At 33.9% G+C, this 23,585-nt stretch overlaps 1 protein-coding gene and 1 pseudogene across 1 annotated transcript in view; both read right to left on the reverse strand.

Annotated features, from left to right (window-relative positions):
- Positions 1-1,177: 1,177 nt before the first annotated feature.
- TMPRSS11D (transmembrane serine protease 11D) overlaps positions 1,178-23,585 on the reverse strand; it is a gene marked incomplete at its 5' end in the record, with an annotated part of 34,914 nt that continues 12,506 nt past the window's right edge. The window contains 7 exons of the mRNA XM_039845334.1: positions 1,178-1,383; positions 3,435-3,577; positions 4,752-5,011; positions 9,315-9,492; positions 12,183-12,221; positions 15,185-15,342; positions 22,352-22,419. Of these exons, the coding sequence (XP_039701268.1) occupies positions 1,222-1,383; positions 3,435-3,577; positions 4,752-5,011; positions 9,315-9,492; positions 12,183-12,221; positions 15,185-15,342; positions 22,352-22,419 (1,008 nt within the window). The remainder of the gene's footprint in view (positions 1,384-3,434; positions 3,578-4,751; positions 5,012-9,314; positions 9,493-12,182; positions 12,222-15,184; positions 15,343-22,351; positions 22,420-23,585) is intronic.
- LOC120588654 (uncharacterized) lies at positions 3,137-3,255 on the reverse strand (annotated as a pseudogene).

Genomic DNA, 23,585 nt, shown 5'->3' on the forward strand with positions numbered 1-23,585 from the left:
AATGCATGTAATTGTTCTGATACCCACCTTTTGTTAAGTTAGAAGAAAGAAGCCCTGACACATAGATGATCATGCATAACCACGCTTTAGTTATGCTAGTATCCCATAAAAATTCAGTAACATTCATGATTCAGACTATATAAACTACAATGCCATTAAATTCTAATGTATTTAATTTAATGTGTGTGTATGTACGTATATGTGTGTAAGAGAAGGAAAGAAAGGGAGAGAGAGAAAAAATTTCTTTCTCCAAGATAATTTTATCGAAAATTTTTATTGAAATTTATTTAACCTTTCTCTTTGCAAACCAACTCTTCATATTTTTTTTTCACTCATGACTTTCAATTTATTACTTGGATTTAGGTATTAAAGATTTTTAAACTCAAAAATAATTGCCACTGGTGAGCTTAAGTTCTTAAAATTACTCTTATTTAGTTGTAAAGAAGCACTGTGTAGTTGTAAGTTACCTGAGAAAGTCACGTATGTGTATTTCATAAACTTCTCTATGGACAAAATAAATTCTCTCTTTCATATAAATGAAAAAATATTTTAAATAGAAGTTCTCATGAAAATTATGATTCTTTGGATCTTAGTCGAGGAGTGACTATTTTAGCTTTGATCTTAAATGCCTTAAATTCATCAGTTAGTTCCTATGGGAGCATGTTCTTACAGGATAAAAATTGCTGTAGGACTGTACAATGACTTCATGGATTTAATTTTAGGACTTACTACCTATAAAATATTGAGTAAGCAGAAATTTCAAATAGATAGTATTTTTCTTGATTCATGTTATTCTGTCTTGAATGTTATTCTACTATTTCTTTCTTTGCAAGTTTCGATACTTTGCCCACTTATCAGCTTCAGTGAGACTTCTTTAGAGAAGATGCCTCTGACTTTGCAGATGTGTCCAGGATCCCCTACTATCCACTCTTGAGTACCTGTTTCCCTCACTTTATCACTTAATACAACTATAATAAAATTCTTAACTCTGTAACTAATTTTCTCTTTCCCCTGGCACATAGCCACAGTACTATGCAACGTTCATATGGTTTTCTTGAGAAAATATAAAATCTGTAGTAATAAAGGTCAAATAGTGTTTGTGAATCATATTTATATAACAGGATGTGAGAATAGGGCACTTCCAGTTTCTTTTGCAGCTGAAAAGTAGTTTTGGAGCTTTAGACAGGTACACCTGCATATAGACTTTGCAGCAGAGGGGCACTAGATTCCAGTTTGTTCGGTTATCCAGTTACGGTAGGCTGTCACTCGAGTGTACACTCCTGGCTTATCTGCCAGACCACATCGATCCCCCCAGCTTACTATCCCCACGAGGAACCAGAGCCGCCGTGAATCCTGTTGTACTAGTGGGCCACCAGAATCACCCTGAAGGAAACAGAATGATTGGTTACTTAAGTGTGAAGACAACATCAAAATATTAAGAGTTTATTTCTATGACAGAAGAAGTCATATCCATTATGACAATAAATAAAGTTAGTCTGACATTTCTTGTTAAAATATACCAAGTCATATGAAAATTACCAGAGTATCCCAAGAACACACATTCCTTCAGCAAGTGTGAGAAGATGAGAAGCACATTTCCCAGGCTCCCTCAGTTGCCTGGTTGACTGCCACTCATTCCAAGGTTTACCTTCTTCAGGAAACCTTCCCTCATCACCTGTGTCTTTTCTCATCCCTGCCACCCCTTCTAATTTTGGATTGGGTTAGTTTGTCATTGTCTTGGTTCCCACATTTTGTGTGTATATCTTTCACTGCTTCTTCATTATTTTACAAAGCACATTTGTATGCCTGTTTGAACTTATTCCCATGGATCAGTTCCCCTCATTGTAGCAGCTACACATCTCTGCAACACTCATTGCATTTGTGATACCTGTTCAGTGTCTGTTTTTCTGACTATTCTGTAAGGTCTATCAGGCAAGGAGCATATCTATTCCAGACACTGCTGTATCCTAAGCTTCTAGCCCATAAGAGATACTAAGAAAATATTTGTTGAATGAATGAATTTTTAGAAGTCTCTTTTATATTCCTATTCACAGTATACTCCCTGCATGGTGAAAAAGGAGAAAGAAATTTATATGGAAATGAGTAAAACACTCCTTATGAAATACCAACCAACTATAATAATAAATTAGTCAACAAATATCTGTGCATACAATTTCTAGTTGAGGAGACAAATTTAGTATAGGTCTTACATGCTGCATGATGGGTTAAGCTCGTGAGTTCTGGAGTTAGATAGCCTGGGTTTGAATCCTTGACTAAACAGATATATGATCTTAAGTAAGGTATTTAATAGATCCCTGTGCTTTAGTTTCCTCATCTGTAAATGTTTTTATGTGTTTAAATGAGTTTAGCACACATAGCACTTTGAGTATTGCCTGGCATATAATCGGTATTAATAAATGTCAGCTATTATTACCAAGTGTGCTTCTAGAATAGTTTGCTATTTATTTGACTGCTCTTAGTGGCCAATTCTTCCATATCTACTTAGTTATTGGTTCAGATGGGAAGAAAGGTCAGTGCGTGAATCACTGGCTTGCATGGCAAGCACTGCATCCAGCTGATTGGCACCTGCTTCCTTTAGATTGCGCATAAATGTTTCAGTTAACCAGTTCTCAGCACCTTTTCATCACTGTGTTTTTGCTACTATTTCTTCCATAGTAAGGAATTTCTCTGTGTAATGTTTTACACAGATAAATAATTAATTTGTTTAAACCTTCATGGTGGTTAAAAGGTTGAGATTAAAGTTATTAGTGTCAGTGATCATGATCTAGTTAACGACAATAGGAAAAATAGCTGATAGCTGAGATTTCTTTGTTGCTTAGTACGTGCCTGACATATTTAATCTCCATCTAGTGTTTAGTATTACCTAAAGAGTTAGATATTATTATTATCAATCCCATTTTATTGATAAAAGAATTGGTTATAGAGGTTAAGGAATTGAAACCCAGGTCTGTCTGATTCTTGAGCTCAGATGATTAATCTTTCTTTAATTTGGCTTCTCAGAATTAGTTTTTCTTTTTCTTTTTTAATTTGTTTTAGGCAAGGCGAGCCTTGGTTGACCTCAGAGATTGCAAGGACCTTGTCAGCTTACAATCCCTTTTTTTTTTTTTAATTTTTATGCCTACAGCACGTAGTCTTCCTAGGTGGTCTCTCATCCAACTACTAACCAGACCCTACTCTGCTTAGCTTCCAAGATCAGACAGGATCGGGCTTGTTCAGGGTAGCATGGCCGTAGACTTAGAATTGGTTCTTCATAATAAATCAACTTCATAAAAAATTTTTATCTCTAAAATCTAGATCATAAATTTTTAGAAGATTAGAACTGTGTATTATAATTTACCTCTGTTTATCACAGTATCACATGCCAGTACTTATAAACTTGAATGATGACATTAATAACATTATCTTGAACTTACCTGGCATGCATCTACTCCACCTTGAGGTACTCCAGCACATAGCATTCCAGACAAGACTGCTCCATTATAACTAGTTGGTGCATTACATACGCTATTACTTATTATGTAGACCTGTCCTTGCTGTAGATCTTCAACTGAGTTGCCTGTTTAGTATAAAGCAGAAAGAAAATAGACTTCAAGATATATAAATTAGTGACTTTATGATGAATATGAAAAGAAATAAATGTTCTCCAAACATTGTTTCTAATTGAGCAAAGAAGGCTATTGAAGATGTACTTAGGAGTCTCTTCTCAGCAAAGATACGTATAATAGAGAAGGATAACCCCTTTAAACAGATCGGTTTTCATTCTGCTTCTACATTTTTTTTTTTTTTTTGCTTTAGCTTTGTGATGTCTTTTAGACGTTGAGAGAAAAATAAATCTGATATCTTAAAATTGACTAGTGGCATTTAAATTATCTGCTGACTGACTTTGAATTGGAAAGTTACATATTGAATAACTTTTAATATAACAAAAGAGAAATCATTCTGGTTTCAAGGCTAAAGAACTAATCTATTTTGTATCGATATTCCCTAAAAATGGCACTGTCATTTTTGTGATAGACACAAATTTTATCTACTCCACAAAATTACTCTGGGCCATGAGAACACAACAAAATATTTTCTTGGACAATTAAATCTTTGTATTATTCCTTGGCAAGACATCTACAACATGGCTATAAACCCATGACACTGTTAATGCTATTCTTCCACTCCCTGATTGATACTCTTATTTTCCCCTTGGCCCACTTTGTTCTCTCATTGCCCTCATATTTATTTCCATTTTATTCATTCACTAAACAGGTCTGAGAAATGCTTATGTACACTTAGAGTTTCTTGCTCCAGGCAGGATTCATTTTATCCTAGAATACTTTAAATGTCTATTAATACCTTAAAGGATATTAAAACCCTTAGAGAATACCTCGCCAATCCTCTTTTAAAAAATTATTATTTTCTTTATAGGGAAGTCATTTGAGTCCTATAAAGTCTCTACAACATTGAAGAACTCATATTTTTAATCACTTTATTTTACATTTCCCTGTTACCGTGTTTGAGAATTCCCCATATATTCTAAGGTCATTGCTTTGCTTTGCTGGAGAAACTCAGGAATAACTAGTTTAGGATGACCAGAATGTAAGATGATTCTGTCCATAGAATCTGTCCTTCAGGTGTTCCCAATATATATATATATATATATATATATATATATATATATATATATATAGAAGTATCAGGAGATTTTGTTGTCGTCGTTGTTTTATTTTTCCAGAGACACTTACCGCCATTTATTTGCGATCCCCATCCAGTTACGTAAGCAGTGGAACCAGCTGAAATATTTTGGGTAGCCTCTGGGAGACATACCCTATTGATAGTTTTGGTAAAGGCGGCACCTCTGTCAAGTTGCACAGCTGCAATATCATTTTCGTGAGTTGCAGAGTTATAATTCTTATGGACTAAAATAGTCTTTATTCTTATTCTCTGCGTAGGAAACTTTGTAGAAATACCAAAGGTAGCAGTCCATGTATGGGGATCAGGGTGGCTAAAAAAATATATATGAAAACATGGATTTGGATAAGAAATTTGTTAGAATTTCAAATATTTGGATTTTGTGTTTGTCATGCCCCACCACTGTCTAAGAACTATTTAATAAACTTCTCTTTGCTATATATTTCTGTATTACATAGCTAGTAAAGTTTAACTCTTTACTGGTACCATGAGTGATCCTTTCTCTAAAGAAACAAAGATTTTAGAAAATATGTCTTAGGTTGGTGAACATCTTGATTTTTTTATGTTCTAATGAGAATATTCTGATACTTTGATGATAACTAGTATAACACAAATCTCTTTGATTTCTCCCTTTCCTACATCGTCCCATTCTAACAACTAAGAAGTCTGAAATAATGTCCACTTTAATGTTAACTCATTTCTCCCAATCCTTATTTTTTTTTCCTTTCCTTGTCTTAAGCCAGAAGCTCCATTTAAATAGTAGTGATGATAAAGACTTCTGTCTTATTAAGGAATAATTTTTCTACACTAAGTGTGATGCTTTTTGAAGACTTTGGTGCATATATGTTTGTTTGTATATATACATGTATATATATATAGAGAGAGAGAGAGAGAGAGAGAGAGAGAAAGCACGCGCATGCGAACGAGAGTGCGCGTGCGCGTGTGAGAGCGAACCCACACTAATATTAAAAAATGTAAGGAATTATCTTTGTGACCCAGAAATTGGAGCTTTTTAATCATACTCCCAAAACACAAAACATAGGTTAAAAATTGATGAATTTCATGGACTCAAAATTCAGTATACCATATACAGGTTTATCAGACAGGTGAGAAAGCATAGGAAAATACTTGCAATGTTTACTCTCTAAAACTTATGTAGAAAATACAGAAAAAAGTCTTTAAAACCACTAATAAATGAACAGAAAAATAATTATAAAATGGGTAAATATATTAACAGGCAATTCATTGAAGGGTAAGCCTAATCAGCTAATAGATGTGACAAAATACTCAAACTCATTAGTAAGCTGAGAAATGGAAATTATAACAATAATGAGCATCTAATATATAATCATAAGAGTGACAAAAATTGAAAAAGTAGAATAATATTGTGTTGGTGAGGAGAAATTCAAATTCTTTGCGTTACTGGTTGTTATCTTCTGGGAAGCATTCTAGTATATTTGGCAAACTGCATATGTACTTCTGCGTACATATTTCAAAGATTCTCAAAGGTTTATAGAAAGGCACATATAAAGGTGTGTGTGTATGTGTATGTGCATGCTTTTTGTGGCAGCGGGAAGTTTGAGCAAACTACTAGTTAAAGGAATATGTTGGATTCAGTGGTGGACCAGATTAAAACTCCAAGGGTTGAACCAAAACAGTAGGAACAATCTGAGACATTATACACAGTGCTACTTATATAAATTAAAGGAATGTACACATACATGCCAAAAAAAAAAATTAAACCTATTGATAATTGCATATTTAAAGATACATGTCAAATATTAGTATGAGGCATTTGGGAGCAGGGAGGACAGTGGAAGTAGGATCCAGGTAGGAATTAAAAAAAAATGAGAGAAAGGTCTTGTACAGACTGGTGAAAATAAGGATCTGTAAATTGTAGAGTTCATTAACTCATCATGCTCCTAAGGTTGAATAAATACAAAATGTTGAATAAAAACCAAATAACCACTTAGGAGTTTTGTTGAGTTTAGATATAGATAATGTAGTTGATACAGAAAATAAAAATTATATATCCAGGAAATGCTTGTACAAGGTACAGTAGCTTCTCAGTGAATGCTAGTTCACTAAAGAAAAAAATTTTGACAACAAGCAAGTACACGAATTTTTTACATTGAACTTTTGTGCAAGGTCTTTATAGTGAAAATTCTAAAAGATATTCTTCTTTACTACCTTCTCTCCCTGCTTTCCTCCCTTTCTTTCATTCCTCCAAATGAATAGAGCATAGTTTTGAAACCAGTTAGATTTAGATTTGAATCTTGGCTGTGCTGCGTATTAGCAGCATTATTTAGGGCAAGTAACTTAAAATCTCTAATTCTCAGTTTATTTAATGCACAAGATGTAATTGATGATACCGTCTCACACAGTGTTCTTAATTGAGACAAATAGTGTTTGGCACAAGGTAAGCACTCAATAAAGGCAACTATTATTTTTATTAATTATAGTTCAACAAGTCATTACAAAGTATCTACTTTGTATAAGAAATAATATGAGTCTATGTGAATAAAAATATAAAAAATTATGGTCTTGTCCTTGAGCAGCTCTACACACTAATGGAGGAGACTAACAGAGACAAACTACCAAATCACAGGGACTACTGTTAAAGATAGATAAGTGAATTTCTGTGGGAACAAGGTAAGGGAGGGAAGAGAGTATCAGAGAAGGTGTCATAGAGGAAGTGGTAATTCAAGTTTCCTTTCTATGAGGGCCTCATCACTTCTTTGTATCTTGATGTAAGGCTGGTCATGTCCCAAACAAATCCTCACTGGTGGGTTCTCAGTGACAATCAGGTCTACAGGGAGGGTGCCGATACAAGGTTCATGTAGTTTGTTGGTTCTCATGTATAAGTTACGGTAATGAATAGAAGGATTTGGGGTGGCAAAGTTCAAAGATGTTCTAAACCTTTAAAATCATGGATTTCTTTGGTTACCATTGGATAGCCAATTTATAAACTGGCTATCATTGTAGTGATACTCTTTACTTAGCTTTTGGTGACTGAATCTGAATAAGGCTTAGGGTCCAGTACTGTTTCTATTACATCCAAGTACTTATATTATTATATTACGTCCAAGTATTTATATTTCTGTTCCCACAGTCAGGGGTGATTGAATCAATTAGTGCCATTCTTGTTCCCTGGCTTTTCAGGTGGCAATGAAGACTGAAATGTTCTTTCAAATTTTGTTTCTTATGTTTTCTGAGACACACTAATAAATGTGCCAGTCTAAATAAAAAATTTGATAACTCTTGATATCAGCAATTTCAAATTTATTCACTGTGTAAAAAAATATTATTATAAGATAGCCATAAGAAAAATTCAGAATAATTTGGGGCTTCCTAAAACTTTTGTTCAGAAACTGTACACTAGTCTTATTAAACTTTACTCCCTCTTAATTTAACACTTTTGTGACAGGCACTGTATTATGAGGCAGTATCCTCAAATCTGTAAAAGGCTTCTTAGAAATAGTGAAGATGTTACAGAATTTCAATAGGAAAAATGGAGATTTAGAAGGGATATTAACATTTTAAAGAAAAGAAGCATATTGAGCAAATGTTCATAAGTGGGAAAATGTAGACAGAGTCCAGGGGAAGAGACTAATATAATCTGGGTGGAGCTCAAGGTTCATGCTTTGAGAATTAAGTCTGAATTGATCTAATTCGGTGTGTGGAAAGAAGGTTGGATTTTAGACAGTGGTTATTGAAAGAGTCTGAAAAGAGAATAGGTATGATCAGAGACACACCTGAGTTCAGCTCACCATCACTTTTCTGAGTGAACTTTTTGAGTTTAGTTCCCAGCAATGTTTGGGTCCAGGAAGTCTAAAGTCCTTCTGTTATAAGCAGTAGGACTGTTTCATTATGTCAATAGGAAAAGTTTATGTATCCTACTATCCAATGGCAGTTTATTACTCTAGTGTTAGCAATAGCCTTTATTCACAGAGTGAAGAATTCTCTGTAAGTTGCTGAAATTCATTTTATTTATGCTACTCCCTATAATTAATTGATCATTATTGTTCCATGTTTGTTTAATTAGCTTCTATAACATATAACATTGTGCTCATAATAGGTACTTAATAATTTTTCAAAAGAATAAATTAATGGCATAGGGCAGTCTGAGATCAGCTGTAGTCTGTTGTTTGCTTACATGATATAATGTGCAAATTTCCTGCAACAGTTCATTTTGCTAACATTTAACATATGTTTATCTATGTTAATCCTACCAGAAACAGTAAGACATAGATAACAGCATGTCCCTATTTGTTCTTAATTTGAAAAAAAAATAATAAAAAGAGGCTTACAGAGGTTCAATAAATTTCCTGACTTTCATAGCTAGGATTTAAATTAAACATACTAACATCTAAATCTTTGTTCTTTGCCATAATCATATACTATTACCTAAAACAGAGACATACGAATGAATTATCAAGCTGAAGGAGAAAAAAAATTTTGCTATCATAAATAGAATAAAATACTCATTTTTTTTTTTTTTGCATTGAATTATTTCTGACTTAATCTAGTCATGTTTAGTCTTGAGGATATGGGCAGAGTTCTCATGTATTTGTCTCCTCTAATTGTTCCAGATGGGTAAGTAGCTGTGGCCTCACCTTCTGAAGCAGTGAGCTGCTGACAGGATCCACCTGTTACTGATCAGGATGCCTCCACAATGATGAATGTTATTCAACTGTAGACTGACTTGCCATGGCCAGTCTCCTTTCTCAGCTTTGATGCCTCCCATGACTCTCTCTTCAGACAATGTCATTAGGTCTGGACGGACTCCACATTCTAATGAGAAAAGAACATTAATATGTTGGGAAGATCATGATTCATTTACTTTCAGGAGATGTTGTAAAAGTCTTTCCATCTTTTATGACTTTTCTATCTTTTATATATTCTTCCCCAGGATAGGTAGCCTTTCTAAAAGCATAAGCAATATGCTATATTTTTTAGAGTACTTATGTGACTATTATTGCCTATAAACTGCATTTTAGAGAACTTTTCTGAGCTTAATTGACATGTGACTTTAAATTCTGGAACAGCTTCATAGTTCTCTGGAATTCCTCATGAGTGGAGGTTAAGATAGGTCAGTGCTGGTTATCCCAGCTCAGGCCACCAGTTCACTAGGAAATTTCCGTCTTCTCTGTAGCCTTATATTTCAAAGTGTAGTGTTTGGACCTACAGTATGAGTATCCCCAGGGAGCTTATTAGAAATGTTGATGCTGTGTGGAAACTATGTATCTCAGTGAATGAATGGATCAAAAAAATGTAGTGTGTATATACACACACACATACCCACATACACACATAATGGAATAATGGAATATTAGCCTTAAAAAAGAAGACAGTTCTGTCATTTGCAATAACATAGATGAACCTGGAGGATATTGTGCTAAGTGAAATGAGCCAGACAAAGACAACTACTGCATGTTATTACTTATATATCAAATCTTTATTAAAAAAAAGTCAAACTCATAGAAACAGAGTAGATAGTAGTTGCCAAGGCTTGGGGGGTGGGTGAAATATGGATAATTTGGTAAAAGGGTACAAACTTTGAGCTATAAGGTGAATAATGTCTGAAGATCTAATGTCTAACATGGTGGCTATAGTTGACAACACTGTATTATATAATTTAAATTTGCTAAGAGAGTAGACCTTAAATGTTCTTTCTAAAAAAAGAGGAAGTAAAAATGTGAGGTGGTAGTCTATGGCCATGCTGCCCTGAACAAGTTCAATCCTATCTGATCTCGGAAGCTAAGCAGACTCGGGCCTGGGTAGTACTTGGATGGGAGACCAGGTGTTGTGGTATGCAAAAAAAAAAAAAATAATAATAAGTCAATAAGAGATTGTAAGCCAACAAGGTCCTGGTACTAAGTGAGGTCAACCAAGGGTTGCCTCGCCTAAAAAAAAAAAAGTGAGGTGGTGGATGTGTTAATTAACAAGATGGGTGAATATTTTTACTATATATGTGTATATATGTGTGTGTGTATACGTGTGTGTGTATCAGAGCATGCCATTGTACACTTTAAATATCCTACAATTTTATTTGTTGATTATACCTCAAAGCTAAAAAAATATTGACTCTTAGACCCACACCAGAGAATAAGTCAGAAGCTGCATCCCCCCTCCCCAACTTTATTTAGGAATAATTGATAAATATAATTGTATATATGTAAAGTTTACAATGTGATGATTTGATATACATACACATTGTTAAATGATAACCAAGATCAAGATAATTAACACATTCATCACCTCACATAGTTTATTGTGTGTGTGTGTGTGTGTGTGTGTGTGTGCATGTGCGAGAGAATGTATATGTGCATGTGTGTGGTGGGAATACTTAAGATCTACTCTTAGCAACTTGCAAGGAATTACTTTAAAAGAAACTTGAAAAGGAATTACCATACAATATTCTCAAGGGTGACAGGAGGCATTTTCTAAGTATCTACATGAGGTTTATTTAAATATCTTAAGAGAGCCCGTGAGCACTCCAATAGGCGAAGCTGAAATGGGCTGGGGTGGGCTGATCACTTAATTCCTCTAAACTCCTATTCCCATGATTTATTTCCTCTTGTTTAGTCTATTACTAAGAAATTAGAGGTACATCATCACCAATAATTTCTATTGCTGGACTAGCTATAAAGTAGTGACACTTCTTCAATAGGACAACCATCAAAAGGCATTTTTTTTAAACAGTCTTCTCAGATGGAGGAGGACCAGACTTCTGTCACGAATACACAGGGAACATAGGTTCCTTTGCTGCATCCTCCAACCAAATTCTCTAGTAATTTGCTTAAGTAAATTTTTATTAAAAGGAAGCATGGACTAAATATATAATGAAGTTTAAAAACACCCATAGAGGTAGCATTATCTTGTAAATGTCACTTAAGTAACTGAGATAGACCAGCTGTCTAGGTACATTGAACTAATTTCTAACTATATTTTATCAGCAGACTGATGTTTCTACCATTTATGCTGTCCTAGCCTAAGAGTATACAGAACGACATTGGAAAGTAATGACTTTTCCTTTAGGTTATAGACAAAAAACTGACAATAATTTTTATAATTTTTAATTGTACTTTATGATTAACCTAAATCCACAACAAAGCAAGCTATTCTAGTGGTTAGGAGAAGCCATATAAATGGTGTCACCAAACATAATTTCCACATCTACAGAAATGCTACCATAGAACCAAGGCAAGAAAAGCTTCCTAAAGCTGCCTAAATTTTTCATGAGATCAAACTCAATGGGTGAAATACCACTACTTCTTCTTTCTTCAAAAAGGAGGGAAAAATCTGAACATCACTCCACAGACCAATGGAATCAGCAACGTTTCAACAACAACCCACATAAATGAACTGTAAATAAAGATACCACCTCAATAGACACTGCCTTGACAAAGAACACAAATGATTTGAACATGTACTCTTTATATTTTGGTAAACCGTATTTATAAAATAATTTTAAAACTTACCTTGAGTGAACATAATTACTGTATCCTGGTCAGTAATTGCTGGTATTAAAAAAAAAAAAGAGTGAGAGTAAGATCAATACTGTAATTTCTTATAGTCCTCAGACAATCACAGTCAGAATCATAGGGCTATTAAAATACAGATTCCTATGCTCCTCATTCAGTAATGACACAACTTCCACCAGTAGCTAGAAATCTGAAATGATCTTTTAACTTTTCCTTTCTTATCATTTCCACATCTCATTGGTTTCCAGATTTTGTACCTTCTAACCTTTATCTCTCCTTCAAATTAGCCCCATCCTCCTCATTCCCATGACTACTACTTTAGTTTGTGCTTTCATCATTTGTTATCTACACTCTTACAAAACCTTCAAACTGCATTTCCTGCTTCTACTTTGTTTTCAATGTATCTACCTCTTCTTTCTCAGACTGATTTTTCTAAAAATGTATGTCACATCATATCCTTCCCTGTTTGAAAATTTTCAATGAGAAATTAGCTTTTTATTTCCTATTAGATAAACCTAAACTTCTCAGACAGGTTTTTATGCTCTCTAAAATCAATTTATGCAAGCTTATTTGCTGCCAGAAGTTTAACAGGGCTTGGGTATTATATCTGCTTTGTAAGTGTCACAGGAGCCAAAACACCTTTTGGAGGCAGAAAATGAAAAGAACTGACCACTGCTTTTTCCCTCTCTGAATAAGAGACAACTTCAAATCCTGATTCCCCTAACAACCTTGGCAATTATCTAGCTTTTCTGAGTGGAAAGAATAAAAGTATACGATTTGAGGACTAAACAAACTATAATATATGAATGCCAGCCAGTCAGAAAGGATACAACCAGCCATGGTGCTGCAGCAGTGTCTTGGAGATCCTTTCTGTGCTAAGCATTAACTCTTTAGTTGCAGGGGGGAGGAGCTGGGAGTCTAGGATAGGAATGAGAGGATTTGGAGGGGCTGAGGAAACAACTTTGTGGACCTGGTGCAGCGATTGTTTACCAAAAGATTTCAAATTTTTTTCCTAAGTGTTGGTAAACAATCTGATTGAATACCAGTCCAGAGTGGGAGCCATCAAAATCCTTTAATCTTGAGCTTATCATAAGAAAATCACGGTTTACTAAGCTAGTAGTACATGACAAAGTTGAAAGAATGTCCTTAAATTCTAGGGACATATTAAGTAATTCTTTTCTATTAGTCATGTAACGAATATTAATGGAGTATCTATTAGATGCTAGATCAACAAGGCAGACTGTGTTTTGCCTTTAGGAAGCTTACAGAGTAGGATGAAGACAATCAGTACAAAAGTCACGCAAATAATTTCGTAGTTTCCATTGTGATAAATGTTAAGAAGGTTAATGAAGGAATCTGTGACAAAGGTAAATAACCGAGTAATGGAAGTTAGAAAAGGCTTACATTAGAAAGCAATAATTTTGAGAACTGAAGGATGCACAAGGGTGATCTAGAAAGTGTTATAACAAATTGGAACAATGTATGCAAAGTCCCTGAGGTAGAAGAGAGAGGAGCTTGGCAGCTGCAGAAAATGTAAGTGTGGCTAGATTACAGTGAATGAGGAAGAGAGTGGTGTAAGTGGCTGGAGAGATAAGTATGAACCAGATCATGCAGTGCTTTAGATGAGATGGCCATATCATTTATTGTTCAAACCAAGATACTTAGGGAGCAATATTAATAATGATTCTTGGACAATTGGCATGAACTAAAACTGTCCTGGGCAAACCAGGAAATATGGTATCCTACTTACAGGGGTGTGTGTGGGCAAGGGTGGAGTATGTTTGTGGGAATCTGTGAGAGGCTTTTAAGTGAGATTGTATTGTAAAATATTTTTTTGATCAATATATGGACAATAGATTGGAAAGGGTAAAGAAAGTATATAAGGGGAGTAATATGGAAACTCGTGCAGATGTTTAAGAATGATGTTAGTTTGGACCAGAGTGATAGCAGTAGGGATGTAAGAAAATGGACATGGATTCAAGACAGGCTTAGGTACTTAAATGTGATAACATTACCATAAAGGAAACATGCTAAATAGTGTGAAAGCAGAGCACACAGAGCGTACTTAGTCTGAAGGATCCCAAAAGGCTTCCGTGAGGAAATAACCTTTAAGCTATGCATTGTAGGCCAAATGAAGGATTTTCAACTTTGATTTCTAACCTGGCAGACTGAGTGGGTATTGGCGCCTTTATCCTATATTGGGAGGAAGGAAGAAGAGCAGGTTGCAGTGGTAAGTAGACTAGGAGTAGGGTGTAAAGGTGAGCTCACTTTTGAATATATTTGGGCCATCTGGGTAGAAATATGTAGTTGGATAGTATTTGAATCTGAAGTTCATAATCCCCATAATTGTTACTATCTTGGCATAAATTTTGCTAAACTTTTTCTAATAGATGTGTTAACTTTTTATATAAGATTGGGAAAAAAGGCAAAAAATAAAAAAATAAAAGAGGCTGAGGTATACATGATTTTCAGAGAGAAGATAAAGATATTGCTAAATTTTCTAATTTCCTTCCTTATTCTACAAGTATTTACCAGATAACTTCCAAATGCATGCCCTGTTTTAGGTGAGGTGGATTATTAATTAAATTGTTCTCTGACCTTGTACAGCTATTTATCATTTCTGTAACATACCTACAAATTGAACATCTGACAACAACATCCCTCATAAGGAGTATTGAAAAGGAAAATGAATAAAACAATTTTAGCAAATAAAATTTACTATATGAATGCTAAATGGTTATTTAAATTTTAGAATTTTTATATTAGAGGGCTATACATTATATCTAGCAAATAAAATTTACTATATGAATGCTAAATGGTTATTTAAATTTTAGAATTTTTATATTAGAGGGCTATACATTTATAATATATTGTTTTCATGAAGTTTAATTACAAAGGGAAAAAACAAGGTCAGTCTCTCATTAAATTAAAACATGAATTATAACTGGTTAAATTGAGGGATATAGTGAAATAAAATGGTATGTAAAAATGGTACTTGCATGTTATCTCAGTTGAAAGGTTTATTTCCAAGTTTCCAGAGTTATTCTGCATTTGTTGTATAACAGACTCAATTCTGCTTTTCATCGATGCTCCATTATTATTTCTAGAGAATTTAAATTTCATAACAATATCTGCTATCACACCATTACCATCTTTCCTGAAAACCATAAAGATATTTTTAAATGAATAAGTATGATAATTTTCTGCTCTTTTCTTTATATATTCTTCCTCAATAAACATTAAAAAATTCATGTGAGGTATTTAAATTTAGAACAGATTCTCATAACAGTGTTTGCCTCTTAATGATATATCACAATGCAATCTCACAAATATTTTATTTCAATGCATAGTACATTGTACCCACTATTCAGTATAGCTGGCTTTGAAGTCAGAATGCCGGAGCCTGAATAACAACAGCTCTGCCATTTACTGTTTGACATTGGGTAAACTATTTATTTCTTAATCTTTCTGTATCTAAGTCTCCTCACATTAAAATGGGTTTTTATGAAGATTACATAAATTAATATGTGCAAAACTTTTGGAAAGAATACATAGCGTACAGTAAGTGTACTATAAGTATTAGCTATTATTAGACTTCACAAATCTTCTCCCCCCTCTAATCTCATTAAAGTTATGAAGGGCTGAATTTCCAAAGTTATGTGGCTTAGAGGCTCAAGCTAAATTTCTGGTACCTGCATCCATTCATCTGGCTACAAAATCACATTTTAACTTTTATAGTCATATGTTAAGCTTTTATCTCCATTTCAGTTAACCACAGATATTCATCACAAACCTTGATAATTTGACTAATGGCTTAATTATCTAACATCAATTTCTACTTCCTTCTATGCAAATTACCATGTAAATTACTTCCTCTACTGAACATTGGATGCCTTCTTTTCTGAAAAGTTGCATTAGCCAAATTTGGTTTTGATGCTCTCATATTCACTCTAGGCTTCCTTCTCTCATCTCAGTTGCCAGTTCTGCTATAATATTCATTTCAGATACTTAATATTTACTTAATAAATATTGTGCTAGGCACTATTTTTAGATTCAGAAATTTGCTATGGCCAAGATTCACACTTGCCATTCTTATGGATCTTGCAGTTTAAAAGGAGAAGCGGACAATAAAGAAATAATTATAACTTCCATTTCTAGCAACATGAAAGCTTAAACAATTAAAAAAAAATTTTTAATTAAAAAAAACTTTTTAAATAAAACAATCAGAAATGCTAGAAAAATATAATAAATTCTATTTGAAATGCAAAGCTGAGGTCACATGAAAGTAAGAGACATCTTGGAAGACCAAAAATAAAAAACATGAATATTATGGAGTAAACACTCAAATATACAACAGGCTTGAGTTTTAGCATTTAGTTTCTGGAGATGAGGGCTTGGGCTAGTGCAAAATAGAGAGATGGACATGAGGTTTCAGACTAAGGCCAAGATTCTCAACAAACTAAATCCTCAGTGAAAGCATGGGTTGGAAAGAAAAAAATCTGCTTATCATCTCATAAAAGAAAAATAAAGAAGTTTTTTTTTTTTGTCTCAGAGGTCTAGGTCAGGAAGGAAAAAAGAATTCATAATCATGAGCCTGGCTGCATGAAAGTTTTTGATTTGCATTTATACTACTATCATGGTACCAGAACTTTAAGAAATTGTTTTAAAAAAAATCAACTGCATAAACTTGAAGATCTAACTGGCTTTTTAAAGCTTTTCATGATTCAAATAGCATCCCATCTATCATCTAGAAGGGGTTGTACAAACTGGAATGTTTTTATAGGGTGGGGCAAGGGAGCCATTAATAAAAGAAAAGAAAGAATTATTTTTATGCCAGGACATTGGGGGGAAGGAAATGGAAAAGGTTTTTGGAAGAAGATAGAGAGGGTCTACTTGACAGATAAGTTATTGGTGCTTGACCAGAAAATTCCAGATTGGTTGATTAAGATTACATTTCTGGGATAGGTTGGAACTGCAATTGGATCAGGTATTAAATCTAGGTTTTGTATCATGGGCTTTTAGCATGAGTGATACCATTTTGGGCCTGTGGTTTTCTCTTTAATATAACTGACCAAAAAAAAAAAAAAATGGTCCATGTTCTGCTGATTCTCCTTGAGCGTCTGGTAGAAACAAATGCTCTGGCAATATGTGTGTTAAATCCAGGCTGCATAGGATCCTAGTTCTAAAGTGGATTAAAGATAAGGATACAATCCCAATGGTAAAGAATACATCATGAGCTAGAATTGCAACCTCACATAAACTTTATTTAATTTCTTTAATATGATTTTTTCTAATTCAAACTGGTTTTGCCCAGGTAATTGCATTATGACTTACTTGCTTTTTCTACCTTCTACCATTGTTATGACTGCTCCTTTAATCGTTAAGTCTTAGGGCATAAGATTTATTGAGCCTCAGGTTTTTAATCATGGGGACAATAAGTTTCAATTATATTAAGGGTAACATCTTAGCCGTAGAGGTGTTTCAGCTCCAGGCTTATCAAGGGAGAACAATCCCCTGGCACGGGACCAGAGGAGATTGAGCCATGGCTGATTCCAGAAACAAACATAATGATCAATTACCCCGGCCCGGTTCAATTATCCAATCAGTAGCACCCACGCCCCCAAATCCCTTAGTTAACATGAGGATTGATTTTTCCCTATATAATTTGTACTTCCAAGATACCTGGGGAAGCGGGGCAGGTTGTTAAGAGCATTAGCTTGCCTGTGTTTCCAGGACTTGCAACTCCAATGAACCTTACTTTCTTTGCTGCAAAACCTGCATGTATTTTTTCCTTGACTCAGACATGTGCAGGCAGACAGACCCCTTTTGCTTAGGTAATAGAATTGGCAGAACAAGAAGAACATCCTCAAAAACTTTATATAATAAAATTACAGGTAAATATATTTGAATGGCTAATGACATAAAAGGAGAAATCATAAATATGAGAAAAGTAAAGGGCATTATCAAATCAGACCAGAATTCTCTAAAGAAACAAATAGAACTTGCAGACAGGCAAACAAGATCTTAATATAGTTTATAATTGAAATTAAAACTCTATAGGTGGGTTACATAGAATATTAGGCAAAGCTGAAGACAAATTAGTTAACTAAAAGAGATGAAGAAATCACATGGAATGTAAAACAGAGAAAGAGATGAAAAAGATAGAGACTCAGAAGCAGGAGAAAGCTTAATGTTTTCCTAATGCAGTGCTAAAGAAGAACACAGAAAAATAAAGGAACAGCAATATTACAAGAGATAATTAGAATTATCCAAAATTTATGAAGACATAAAGCCTCAGATCGCAATGAGTCTGTAGCATACTAAATACCACCCCCCTACAAATACATTACACGAAACTCTGAACTCCAAAGACAAATGGAATGATTTCAGACAATGGAGAAAAACTAGCTACCAAAGAACATTTTGACTGAAGGGCAATTTCTCAGTGGCAACAATGGAAGACAGGATACAATTTTATTTTCACAGTGCTGAGAGAAAATCACTATCAACTTAGAATTTTATATCCACACTAAAGTATTGTTCAAGAATGAAACTAAAAAAGGACATTTTCAGATCAAAGTAAAACAACAATGACAAAAATGCAGTTAATTACTCATGTACTCCATGCAAGAACTTATACAGGAAATATTCTGTAAGAAGGAAATCAACCCAGAAGGAGGGTATGAGGTACAGAAAAAAATATGGAACAAATGATTAACTGGTGATCTAAAAAGACATTGACAATATAATTTCAATGACTAATTGGCATTACAAATAAGGTGAACTGAAACATAACAACATGAATAAGGATTCCAAGTTCCCTTATTATTCGGAAGAAGGGCAATGGATTAAGCCAACTCTCCTTGATTAAATTTTAAGAATAATCACTAAAATATGACAAATAGAATGTAGAACTTCTAAAATACTGAAAGGAGAAAATGAAGAAAACAATCATATGAAAGAAGATAAGACAGTAGGAAAAAAAAGCATAAAAAAAGATGAAGAACACAATAATATGGAAGCAATAAATCCAAATGTAACATTCATCACAATAAATGTAAATTGACTACACTCTCCATTTAAAGGCAAAGATGGTCAGAATGCATTAGAAAATGTAATCTAGGTGTCTTCTTGTTTTAGGAGAAACATCTAACCTATAAGGATACATAAATGTTGAAAATAAAAGGGTGGATAAAGATTTACTGAAAAATAATCACAGGAAAGTCAGTGTAGCCATAATTGTATCAGACATAAGGACTTTAAAATAAAAATAATTAATTAGGGACAAAAAGGATTAATATCTTAATAAAAGAATTCGTGAAAAAGATATAACAATTCTAAACATATAGGCACTTGATAATATATCCTCAAAATATATTACACAAGGAGAAACATTTATAGTTTGAATAACATAATTATTGAACTTAATAGAATTGATTATCCAGAAACTGACTCACAGACATACCTAAACAATATATCATAGAAGTGGTATCATAAATCTAAGAAAATGACTTATATGGAAAAAATATATTAAGTTTCTGCTTCTTGCCATACACAAATAAAATGCCTAAATATGAAGAGCAAAATTTAAAACTTACAAGAAAATATGGGGGAATGTCTTTATATACATGAAGAGAAAGATTTAAGATATTTTACAATTGATTTTCTACAGCAAAAGATGCCATAAGCATATAAAGATATGCTATAGACAGGGAGAATATATTTGCAACTCAGAAAGTGACAAATAATTAGTATGTACTATAAATACAGAACTCATACAACTCAGTAAGAAAACGAGTAACAAGCAATAAAAAATGAAAAAGATATGAATATGCATTTTAAAGAAGAGGAATCCTTAACGAATGATGATGAACCTGTAAATAGATGCTCAAACAGGACTGTTTTACGCTACTAATTTATTTGATCTTCATAACAACCCTACCAGAGTCCTGTCTCTTTCTCTTGGAAACTGTGAATAAAAACTGGCTTTTCAAGGGCAATGATTTGTTGACCTTACTGTATCTCAGATTTTCCATGAACACACTTCATTTTAAAATGAAAAGATATGGGGAAAAAGTGGTATGTGTGTGTGTGTGTGTGTGTGTGTGTGTGTGTGTATTTCAGGCAAAGGGAATAGTTTATATGAAGGTCTTGAGGTTAGGGAGAGTGAAGAACTGAAAAAAGTCTAATGGTGAGTAAAGAAAAAAGTAGAGAGTAGTGAAAGATAAGCCCAGAAATGAAGATGGTAGGAAGAAATCAGAAAAAGGAAAGTTTGGTAAACTTCGTTATGTACATATGACTTACAAGAAAATATGTATATACACACATACATACACATATATAAATATGTATACATGTACATATATATCCATTATATATCAAAAATAGATATATCTCTGATACATATATAAAATGTATTGAGGGAAAGACAGAGATTAAAGATGACTCCCATATTTCTTTCTTGAGAAACTAGATTGAAGGTGCTGCCATTTATACAGGTAGGTAACAATAGAGTAACATTTGGTGACGGGGGGATTCAGGTCTATACATGTTAAAGTTGAGTTGTTTGCAAGATATACATATGATGGTATCAAGTAGATGGCTGTGTATATTCATGTCTAGATGTGAGAGAGTTCTGTCTCAGAGATATGACTTTGAGAATAATGAGCATGTACGTGTCAATGAAGCCACTGAAAGGAGAGAATAAGAACTGAGAAGATGAGAGGCTTATAGTACAGCTTGACATTCAACAGCATTTGAGAAATGTATAGAGAAGGAATAAGAACTAGCAAAGAAAATGGAAAAAGTAAGTAAGGAGATAAGAGGGGTCATAGAAACCATAGGATGGTAATATTTTACGGAAGATCGAATGTCCAACAATGCCAAATACTGTTGAGAAGTCCAAAACCGAGAACTGATGTGATTCCTTTGGAGTTTTGATTTGGATGCCATTTTTTTTTTTCAATCACAGTTGACATTCAGTATTATATTAGTTTCAAGTGTATAGTATAGTAGTTAGACACTTAAATAATTACAAAGTAATCCCCCCGATAAGTCTAGTACCCACCTGGCACCATATACAGTTATTTCAATACTATTGACTATATTCCCTATGTTGTCATTGTTGAACTTGGCAAGAACAATTGGCATTTTGTGGTGGGGTCAGAAGTGGGATTACAGGAGACTTGGAAGTGAATAAATTGAAAGAAAATATAGATCATTCAGTCATACATAGTTTGAGAGCTAGTGGCTAGTACAGAGACCTTTCACAAGAAAGTACTAAGGCAAATGTGAATGGAAATGATCGAAGTACATTCTGAAAATTACTTTTTTTCATGGACTCTTCCTACTCCTCTAACTCCTCAGCAAAACTTATCTGACCAGAGCTCCATTCTCCTTAGTACTTACTAGGAAACTCTACAGAGAATAAAAAAAATAATAATTTCCTGTGGTATTAGTATTTGAGAAAGAATTAAATCTTCTTTCTTCCAAAGAACTTTTGCATAATATTTGGCAGACTGAACAATGTGAGCATTTGAGGTATTTGTAGTAGGGTCAGTAAAGGGTGACTATTTTAGTTGGAAATGCTTGTCTTATCATATATGAATAGGTACATATTCAACTAATGCAGGAATGACAAATAGCCAGCATGCATGCTGCTACTTCCTCTATTATGAATTCATGACAGACATGGTTGGATTTGTCACAGAATCCTTTAGATTATAGCATTTCGGGCAGACAAAAGCCAAAAGCCACTTTCGATATTGGTTATTGTGTTCTGATCTTGGATAAAAATTCCCAGGACCGCAGCATTGCACAGCTCCAGGGGACATTGTTTACGTAGACTGCATTGTGAATGGTAGCCACTGGCTTTACACGATAGGATAGCCCTGTCATTGTACCTTCACCCTAATCTCTCTCCACCCTTTCCTCCTTTTCCTACCATGACTTAAAGTAATATTGTCATTTACATTAGTAAGTAAATAGATGATATGTGGCATGCTTTGGTTTTGTTTTGGCATTGTTTTTAAAGCTGTCCATAATACTATTTTCATAATATTGCAACAAATTGTGTGTATATCTCATTGATTATCCATGCCATAAACCAAAGTCAAATGGGCCAAATTGTATCTAAGCTTATGTATTTTTTATATCGTTCCACTTACCTCAGTTTGACAACATGAACTCCGATGAACTGATTTCTTAAATTTGATTCTTTGAATGTTTTAGTAATCTGTAGAAAGAAAGAAAGAAAGAAAAAAAAAAAACCTCTGTCATTACAGTCCTTCCTCTTCTTAGTTCTTGCTCCCAATCTTGCAACATGGGAATTATCTTAGTGAAAAATAGGGACTTGAGTTATCAGTTCAGTTCAGTTTAGTTCAATTCCATTTCAGAACACATGGATTGATTTAGGCAGGTTATGTAAACTTTTGATGCAGTGTCTATTTCTTGCTCTATTACACAAAGATGATAGTGGACAGGATGCATGTTTACTAGGAGCCATTCCAAACACACCAGATATTTTAATCATTGAGTGCTCATGTTACGTGATCTGGCATCTGTTCCTAAGTGTTTGGGTTAGGAGCTAAGTCCACTGACACAGCTTACACTGTGTGTTCCCGTAACTGTTTTCAAATGGGCAAAACCAAATTAAAATGAGTAACAATGGAGATCTTGAAGAGAAGGGTGTAAAGAAACAAAGGGTAGTCTTTTTCTTGCTATTTCTGATTAATATCTATGCATCAGAGGTTATTTTTAGCATCAGTTGGTTATTTCTTGACCTAACCTTAGTTATCTCTCTGAATCACTGCTCAGTCCCAGCAAGGATGGGCCCCTTGAGGTATAAGGTTTAGCTTCACAATGAACTAGGAGTGATTCTGTGACTGGAACAATTCTTCCAAGATGCAAGGTCAGATGTGCCGAGATTTTATAATGGAGAGTGGATTTAATTTGCTTGTACTGTGTAGGTTGCACCAAGGTAAAGGTGGACATGAAAAGATGGAGGCTGGGAAATTAAGGAATATGTTGAATATCACATTAAGCCAGATTTTAAATCCAATCTTCTTGAAATTGTAAAGTTTATGCAATTTCTATTACAACATATTGTATCTTACTTTTTTTGTATGTCATTGGCAGATATCAGATTAACCAGCTGTATGACAAAATGATAATTTTTTTCTTTCTAGAGAGGCCTTGAACATTTTTAAGAATAATGAGACCATGTTTTATCAAAATAATTCATGTTCTTTTTTAAAAAATTCAAGGAATACTAGTATGTATTAAGAAAGCAAAAGGTCATCCAAAATTTTATGATCTAGAATTAACTGTTACTGTCATTTGGTGAACTGTATTCCAGTTAACTACATAGAAGGATGAATTTTAACATGTTTATTAATATGA

This window comes from Pteropus medius, unplaced genomic scaffold (genome assembly GCF_902729225.1).
Source record: "Pteropus medius unplaced genomic scaffold, Ma_sr-lr_union100, whole genome shotgun sequence".
NCBI classification, from domain to species: Eukaryota; Metazoa; Chordata; class Mammalia; order Chiroptera; family Pteropodidae; genus Pteropus; species Pteropus medius.